Below are 9,313 nucleotides of genomic sequence, written 5' to 3'. Positions count from 1 at the left end.
TAGTATACCCATATTTTATGTCCCCCAAAAATGCATCTAATAATGGAAAGTGAAAAAGAGAAGATTCCAATTAGCTATGTGCAACTTTAATTAGACTACAGTATTTCTACTGAGATTACTTTCTTTTGTATGTTTCCATTATTGGTTTATAAACATCAGATTTTCACCCACTTAATAATATAATAAATAAATAATACATAAAATAAATATAGATTTTTCCCCCCTCTTTTTGTTTGTCTGACATGTAGAAAGTACAGTAAGAGTAAGTGATGTGTGAGCATGCATGTGTGTGTATGGATGTCTGTCCATAAGACATAAAATCAAAATATATAAAAATAACTTTACTTTCTTAATCGACTACTTCACTATTTATCAACCTTGTATTAAAACTTTTAATGATCAATAAAAATAAGAATAAAGTCACAAGGAAGTGCTTCTTGGATTTGTACATAAAGAAGATGTGACACAAAACATTTGACTCCAAAAACTCTAAACAAGGTTAAGGCACACTGCTTTACCAATGTATAAAAGTTTAAAACGTTTTTTTAAGTGCCTTCATGATAAAAACAAGGCATCAAAAAATGAAATTACTGTTACTGTTACCACTGATTCTGCTTGTCAGCAAGGTATAGTATGTGTTTTCTGCAGTTTGAAAATTAATTTACAAAAGTCAAATTCTGACCTGCCTGTTGGGAGTCCAATGTATTATACTGTACAGTATTCACTAACCAATTTCAGAATACCAATTTATAACCAATATCCAATACAAGTGCACCGAGAAAGATGTTAGCTTGTATTCCTGCTGGGAAACATGTTGCTGTTATATGTGACATGTGGTCAGCTGCCTGAAGCTGAAAGAAGCATTTGCTGTGAATGTTGGTTATTGTAGGAACAGTTAAAACAAACCAGAGTTTCATGATAAGACACAAAAATATATATTTTTTCTTTGTAAATTATTTATTTGATTGACTTCCGGATCCCTTATATTATTGTTATTAAAAGTGGAGCATTTGTTTAAATAAACCACACACTGTAAAATAATCAATTTCTTCGAAAATATACATAATGGAGTAATCACATAAAATGTTTGCAATAGTAACGAAGACCACATTTATTTATTCTTTCTGTCCACAATTTCTTATGTCAATTTTTATAGCTGCGTGACAGAACAGTTTTTGGGAAGATAGGTCTCTTCACCCTACCAGTAGGTTAACGTAATAACCAGTAAAATGATAAAGAATGTGTAGTTGCAGTAGAGTGTCATTCCATTTGCAGTAACACAAGTCAGCAGATCATCTGTGGACAAAGACACAGATAAAGAGACATGTGGTTATCTTAGTATTTTTTTATACACAGTATATGCATGTATATGTGTACATATATAAACGGTCAGTTGCATTACAACCCTCGTGGACTTAAAGATACAGTACATGATGTGACTTGAATAATGGAGAAGGAGCTCTTCTGGATGAAGGAGACAAAATGATGCCACACACTGTAGACTTTGTATGATACCAAAAATAACATGAAAATGTGTGTATGTGCAGTATTTGTCTTTATGTATGAACAATGGGTTCATTGGATAGGTGTATGTGTATTATTCACCATGTATGTGAACAGTGTTCAGTGAAGTGATGACTGACCCTCTTCCTCCTCCCACTCAGATCTCCACAACTGTGGTAAAGTGGAGGGGAGCAAGCCAGGATACAAATCTCCTCCACAGGCTAAATACAGCAAAACGCCTCCCTGCCAGAGCCTGATGCAAAACAACCTACTACAGATAACTATATAGAGTTTTGTGTGTGTGTGTGTGTGTGTGTGTGTGTGTGTGTGTGTGTGTGTGTGTGTGTGTGTGTGTGTGTGTGTGTGTGTGTGTGTGTGTGTGTGTGTGTGTGTGTCTAACCTGATACTTTCTGTATGTTTGGTATTAATTTTTTCCAGAGGTGACACTCTTTTGCCCTCATCATCTTCTTTTGTTCTGGATGGTTGTAGTTCAGAGTGACATACTCCTGATTTGCAGGGGTAAATATGGGCCACAAAGCTCCATCAATTCCTGGATTCCTGACAAAAACAAAAGCCGATCAAAACAATCCAAACGTGCAATGAGGGTCTATAAACAGTTTGAGTGATTTACTGAGTATCCGATTATATGTACCCTGTCCGTGCAAAGTTGCACCAGTGTTTCATAAACTTCTTGGTCATGTTCACTTCATTCTTTGTGTATCCCAGGGATACATCCAAAGGCATTCCAAAGACAAATTCTATCTCATAGCCGTGCATTACGCCCATCCATGCTGGCCAAGGATTGGTGGACGACTGGTGGTCAAAGAAATATAGGAAAGTCTTACCACCCCGTTGTGAGTACCTGGGGGAAAAAAATAACAATATTGAGCTATATGTGCACTGCACTGCACTATGTCTGGTTAATAAGAGAACATTAAACATAAACATATGGAACATCACAGAGGATGAGAATCGCCCTATTAATTTAGGATGACATACATTATTTGTTTGTGACCCAAAATGATGGGACAACAAACAAACAAAAACAAAGTCACTGTATCTGTTTTTATTACTGCATTGATACTTAATAGCACAGTCCTTGTATATTACTTTGTGAAGTGGACAGAATATTTCTACTGTTTACCTGGAACTCATCATCCCAAAAGACACCTTGATAGCTTTCTAGTGTTGTAACATTTAGCTTCATAATATTATTCACTGTTTATTCTGTTTAGTATCTTTTAAGCCTTCAAACTTATATATGTTATTTATAGTCTCACTGGTACCTAAATAGGAGGAGTGTACTATTGCTTCCTCACCAGCCAACTATAAGTTCAAGTAAAATAAAAATGAGATGATACAACTCTAGGGTTGTTTTCCTGATATAATACATTTGCCACATACTTCGAAAGAAAAGTCAATGGAAGAGCTAGCCCTACCCTGACTCTTGTGGTTTAAATGAACTAGAACCTTTACTGATGACCATGAGTCATACGTCATCATTAAAACTCAGATTTACTCTTTACCTGTGAGCGAACTCAAGTACAGGACAAACGAACTGTTGGTCTCCAACCACACTGCCCAGCGAGTCACGGTTTTTAATTTTGTTATTCTCATCTGCCCAATCTGTGTACTGGAAAATTGTTGCTTCTCTTGCAACATCGCTGGAATCTGGCATTGCAATTGCTACTCCATTCAGGTATTGCTCTCTGCTGATGGGACTTTCTCCAGTGTTGGTATATCCAGGCATTCCATAAACTAGAAAGTAGGTCCCTTCATCCTTGTTTAAGCCGAACAGCACATCTTTCTTTGGGAGTTTACCTGTCTGCAGCAACACCTGCAGGGAAATCAGAGAATTTTAATAAAACTGCCTCTGTTTAATTTTGCCTTCACACACACATGTAAATTTACTGAATGGGTGATTGACATTTGCTACATCAGCCAATTTAGGTATGCTGTAATAGTATTAAAACGTATGTATAAAACACAAAACACCCTCAACCCCCACAGTCAACTACATATGCACAACACAGACACCTACTTCAATTTCATCTGGTAGGAAGTCCCCATCAACATGAGGAAGAAAGGGAAAGGCTAATAATGTAGGCTTCTTGAGAATATCATATTGCTTAGATGCGATTTTTCTAGCATCAGCCTTCTGCAGACAAGCTTCCAGTTGGTCTGGATGAGACGTGGGACAGTCCAGTAATGTTGCCAGCTTCACGGACCTGGATGGAAACATACAGAGGGAGCAAGACAATCAGTGAACGAAGGAGTGGAGAGAAATATAAGAGGAAGAGAGGACAATGGGGGAGACTGATTAAAAAATATGTGACAAACAAGGGAGAGAGGAAGAAGGGACTGAAAAAAGAAAGGGAAATAAAAACTCTATTATGCTTTTCCTTAATTTCAGTCATATGATGATAAAATGTCAGATGTTCTTGTCAAAGTGGGCAACATGTCAAACGATGAGGTAAACTTATGTAGAACATTATCCCTGTGAGCACAATGCTAAAGCTACAGACTGCTCTAAATGCTCGGTTTCTAATGTTTTGGAAGCTCAAGCTTGGCTCCTGACAGATCTCTTTGTATGGTCATCTGCTCGTTGCACAGTGCACGAGTCGACTGCCCTGCTCTGCTAACATTAAGGTATTTAATGTTCATTGATGTAAAATAAGTAGTTTATCTGTTGGAGGTATACTAGTAATCTACAGCTCCTCATCAAACATCATCATCACTGTGGCTGTTTCTGTTGGTACTATCCCTCCCTGCATTATTTCTAACTGATCCACTGAACAAATAGCAAATACCTCCATTTGTTGATGTGTTGACTGCTTTATAGTAATGCTCACAGAGCTCTGCTAATTTAGTGAGGAATATGTTTAATTTTCTGTAAATTCTTCACACTAAAGGTCACAGGTTATTTTGTCATCTAAAAACTTTTAATTTAAAGCAGTAAAGCATAAAATGTTGGGTTTTCAACAGCGGTACACCTGATACATGCTGCCCCTCAGCAGCTTCCTGAAAGCTGGCCAATCATAACAGAGTGGGCACGGTAGGGGTCATTAAAGAAGAACTTCAAAACTTACACTAAAACATAATCAAAATATGTTGCTAATGTTTAGCATATGAATATGGTGAAGACACAAGAATACACATACACACTACCTGTCCCAAGCGACAGTCTGGCTGATCGTTGCCGAGGGTGCATTTGGAGAACCGCTCTGCATGACAGCCCTTTGAAAAAGATCATGACTGCCTGGGGAGAGCAGATGGAAGCCCACAGATGCTGACCCAGCACTCTCCCCAAACAGAGTCACCTGAAAACATTAACAAAGTGATAGACAACAGTTTAAACTGTTTTATAAAATCTTGTTACCTTATCTTAGACTTAAACAGCAAGTGCATGACTAAGAAGAGAAGACAAAAAACTCTTACCTTTGAAGCGTCGCCTCCAAAAGCGGCAATATTATTGGCTACCCATTGGAGAGCCAAGCGCTGGTCCAGCAGTCCTGCATTGCCCTTAATATTGTTGTTGTTAGGAAGAGACAGGAAACCAAAAGCTCCCAGTCTGTCATATATGAGACAACAATGAAGAAGATTGATAAAATCAGCATTTACTTCCTTTTGTACATACCACAGTAATCTCATTGATAAGGTCATTCCTGTTTACACATGCCTGTGCTCTACTTCTTACAGTACATGTGAATCTCATACTACTGCCATTGCAGGCCTGGAGCCACTGACATACTTTTACAGTATAAAACATTAGAAATCATGCTCATAGATAAATGTGTTTACATTTATATATTAATGTATTTTTCTGTTATAAGCTTTTCTTTTAATTTTCTGTTATTTAATACTTCAACAATGACAAAAAATACTTAGTTTCTCATTTCAAGATCTTATAGCATGTTATTGTTCATGCTTTTATGACTTTTCTTCTCATTTGCATATACCAAATGATTTTATTCCATGTTAAACATTATAAATACAGAATAGACAGAATAATTTGGTATGTTGTGTACGAATAACAAGAACATGTTTAAAAATATATTTAATATCATAACAATATATCATTATGGGAGAAACTGGGTAGATTTTTTTCATGGTAGCAGCAACACACTGCTGTAAATTCTTACCTGTAATTCATTGATACCACGACAACACCTTCAAATTTACTCAGAAAGCGGCCATCATAAATGTCCGCAGAGGATGTTCCTACAGTGAACCCGCCTCCATAGATCCAGACAAGGACAGGAGCCAATGGTGAGGGCTGAGGATGGGTTTTGTTGAGACGTGGGGACCAGACGTTTAGGTACAGACAGTCCTCACTCAGAGGAGTGTTTGGATTCCACATCTCTGCACCAATAAACCCTGACAAGAAATATTTCATTTATATATATATATATCAAGGTAAAAAACACTGACTGAGTGTCCTTTATTCTAACTATTGATACTCTAATCTCATTCCTTCAGATCTTTCATGGTGAACATGATTGTTAGATCCGACATTAACGGAAGTTCAACTTGACCCTTGAACACAGGCAATCATTTTAAAATAGATATCAGCTGCATTTCAATTAATAACCATTTATCACAAGCTGCTCTCAAACATTTGCACAAGTCGTAAAGATATAAATAAATCTGTTAATTTTCCTCTTAATAAGCACTGCTTTGTCCAAAGCAGTAACAGTAGTTTCACATCAGTGCCTTCTCTGAATATCTATCTCTGCTGTCATATCTATATTTGAAAATGTTTTGGGAATTTACACTGTACATAAGTCTGGCACTGTATCTGGCCTCAAACAACCCCTGACAGGTGGCTGTGTCTATATATAACAACATATCCATGACCGAGCCCCATTCCATCTCTGGGTGGGCGGGTAGGCCTGTATCAGTCAGTTTGTGTATCTGTGTGATTATGAATGTATATATGAGTAGATATAGTTTTGTTTACTAAGCTGATAAATAGTCGAAACATTCCCATCATTCATTTCTAAGAACAATCACTGCCTATTTTAATACAGTAATAAATGAAGTGTATGTGTACAGTATACGGTATGTTACAATGGGCCTTATTTTCATGGAGGAGCAACGAGCAGTGCAAGCAGCACTTCGACTGTTTGGTATTTTTACTGATCTTAAAACTCACTTTGTGTCTATGTGTGGCATTTTGGTGACCAAAGCACACAGTGCACAGGTGGGAGGAGAGGCACAGACAGCTGGGAGATTCAAATGAAGCCGGCCAAAGAGAATTGTGGTATTTTGTTTGAAATCTGGTCCTAGATGTTGTGCTGAAAATAGTCTGAGACATGTCTGATTCTGACATCAATCTGCTACTGCTTTGGTGATTTTATAAACAGCTTTGGTGCCTTGTCACAACTAAATTACGTGAAGTGAAAAGACACTATTGAACTGCATTATGGGAAATGTAGGATCCAGGATTATCAGAGCTTGACTTTTCTCAGGTATTAAATGTAAGGATAATTTTGCCTTCGCTTGATAGATTTTAATCATTGTTATACTGTTATTTTTCTTTTTTCTTTTTGGGTGCTAGACCACTGGAATAGGCCCACCCCTGCCCACAAACTGTTTACTGTACTTGAATGATTATGAACAAGCATATAACATTCTATAGTTATCTCACTGTCCCCCTACACTTTTGTCTTTCCTGCACAACAGTAGTAGCCTGTTAGTAAGTTAATCTGAATGAGCGAAACAGTAATATTTATAACCACTATACTAACACAATGGGACCCTATAACTCTTAGTAGTGTCCATTAGACTCCAATGAGAGTTAAACACATGAGAAAAATCTTACCTATCCAACTGTTGACTGCTCCTGCTTGGTATTTTCTTACTAATTAAAGGCTGTACATGCTACTATCATGCTCACCACACCCACTCTAAGTAAAATCCTTTGCTATTTGTTCATTTCCCAAAAAATTACACTAAAAGTCAAAAGATCTGGGTGCTGTTGTTACTCAATATCCAGTGAATAAAGCTTAATTAATGAGTAATGTGAAGCCAAAACACTGGGCCAGACAGTTATCCTTCTCTGACACTTGCCCTTAAAAACACAACATATACACAGAATACATTGTGTTTGTGTGTAAATTGTGTGTCCTACCTGGAAAGGCAGTATCTGGCAACTGGAAGCAGGAATTTGGGAATTCTGTGGCATCCTTCATCGACTCCCATCTCTCTGCTGGCTCTGGAGCTCTGAATCTCAGCTTCCCTATAGGTGGTTTACCATAAGGAATCCCCAGAAAGGCTCTAACATCACCACCAGGAACTGAAAGCAACTTCCCTTGTACTTTCCCATTCTTAGTACTTATTACAAGGTCATCTTCTGCGGCAAGTGATACAGTCAGGAAATTAAACAACAGAAGAAGAGGGATGAAGCGTGAACTGGGAGAGAATGTCGCCATGAAAAATCCTGGATAGGGAAAAAACATAAAATATACATTCATTTTATGTATTTGTTTTTTTTTCCAGTTCAAAATCTTCATAACACTGATGTAAGTTACGCGCAAGGGTGCACACACACTTTTAAGTGTTTGCAGTTTATGACTGACTGCAAACTTAATTGGCTCCTTTGTTGACAGTTTATGGAGTTTGAGTTCAAAGAGCAGGACGTATATAGATCAAACCAGATTACGCTTCAATTTATTTTTGCAGTTTTCATTGACTGCTTTGTTGACAGTTTATGGAGTTTGGTTTCAAGGATCATGGAGCAAGGATTATATTACTTGACATGGTCCACCCTTAGATATTATAAAATCACTCCCTTTGGACGAGCATTAAAAGCTGTTCTTTAAAAGGAAAAAATGATCACATTGATTAATAATAACAATATTGTCAAGAAAGAAGTAGGGTACACATAATGTAGTAAAAATACATGTTTTAAATGGTTTTAGGGAGGTATAGCAGTAAAAAGTCTTAACTTCTCAGACTTTTGTTCAACGTGCAAACATTTGTATTTTTGCCATGTAATAAACCAGCTTTCAGAAGCATTACACAATTGCCAGAGAGTGAATCCACATTATTTTCTTTGCTAGTGCAATGCAATACTTTAAAGCGGCGGGTGTGTGTGTGTGTGTGTTAGTGAGGACCATTCCTCCAAAAATGTGTTACCTTTAAACCGTTTAATTATAACGCCTAAATATTTGGAAATACGAAGACGATCATAGAATATGACTTCCCAGACGCAGCTGACTCGTGAAACCGCTGAACACGTAAAAGGCTCAGACCTAACAAACCCGCGTTCAGAGGAGAAAGCCGCACAAAGCTGGATTTCTAAAAAAGATGCGTGCGTTGGTGAGAGACGAGAAAGAGATAGACTTAAAAAAACGGACATTTTCTACCAGTATCAATCTACAAAACCGTCTTACCGTGTCCGTCAGCAGTTTGTCTGTCTGTGTGGAGTTAAATGGGGACACAGTTTTGATGAGATGAAGACGGTGTGGGCTGACAATCCTCGTGCCAAACGTGCACAAGGGGCTGGCACTGTCCGGCCCCCACAGCTAATTTTGCTACTTCTACTACTCCCGTAATAATGATAATAATGATAATATATGAACACTATCATATATTAAACAGTAAAACAACATTTCACAATTATTATAAGAACTGAACCTTATTAAAAAAGATGTGTATTATATTTGTTTTTAATTATTATAAATACATTGTTATTATTATTATTATTATTATTATTATTATTATTATTATTATTATTATTATTATTATTATTATTATTATTATTATTGTTGTTGTTACATCAGCAACTGAACCTGACATCATCACT

The 9,313-nt window shown here is 37.1% G+C and overlaps 1 protein-coding gene across 1 annotated transcript; it reads right to left on the bottom strand.

The window, feature by feature from the left end:
• Nucleotides 1-711: 711 nt before the first annotated feature.
• LOC133980325 (acetylcholinesterase-like) lies at nt 712-8,943 on the bottom strand. Its single transcript, XM_062419023.1, has 10 exons — nt 8,901-8,943; nt 7,637-7,945; nt 5,646-5,880; nt 4,942-5,074; nt 4,672-4,823; nt 3,545-3,731; nt 3,030-3,340; nt 2,156-2,365; nt 1,904-2,061; nt 712-1,296 (listed from the first exon to the last, which is right to left on the bottom strand). Exons 2-10 carry the CDS (start codon nt 7,935-7,937, stop codon nt 1,199-1,201), a joined length of 1,785 nt encoding a protein of 594 aa, XP_062275007.1. The 5' UTR covers nt 7,938-7,945; nt 8,901-8,943; the 3' UTR covers nt 712-1,198.
• Between the last annotated feature and the right edge of the window lie 370 nt (nt 8,944-9,313).

Source organism: Scomber scombrus, chromosome 5 (genome assembly GCF_963691925.1).
Source record: "Scomber scombrus chromosome 5, fScoSco1.1, whole genome shotgun sequence".
Classification (NCBI taxonomy): domain Eukaryota; kingdom Metazoa; phylum Chordata; class Actinopteri; order Scombriformes; family Scombridae; genus Scomber; species Scomber scombrus.
Note: the sequence above shows the minus strand (reverse complement) of the source record. Positions and strands in the feature narration are given on the sequence as shown.

What these genes read in the sequence shown, in the direction of transcription:
- LOC133980325 (XM_062419023.1), bottom strand. Translation starts at nt 7,937, where the DNA reads ATGGCGACATTCTCTCCCAGTTCACGCTTCATCCCTCTTCTTCTGTTG. An exon ending in GCCAGATACTGCCTTTCCAG is followed by an intron (nt 5,881 to 7,636) that starts GTAGGACACACA and finishes ATTTCTTGTCAG; the next exon opens with GGTTTATTGGTGCAGAGATG. An exon ending in CAGACTGTCGCTTGGGACAG is followed by an intron (nt 3,732 to 4,671) that starts GTAGTGTGTATG and finishes GTTTCCATCCAG; the next exon opens with GTCCGTGAAGCTGGCAACAT.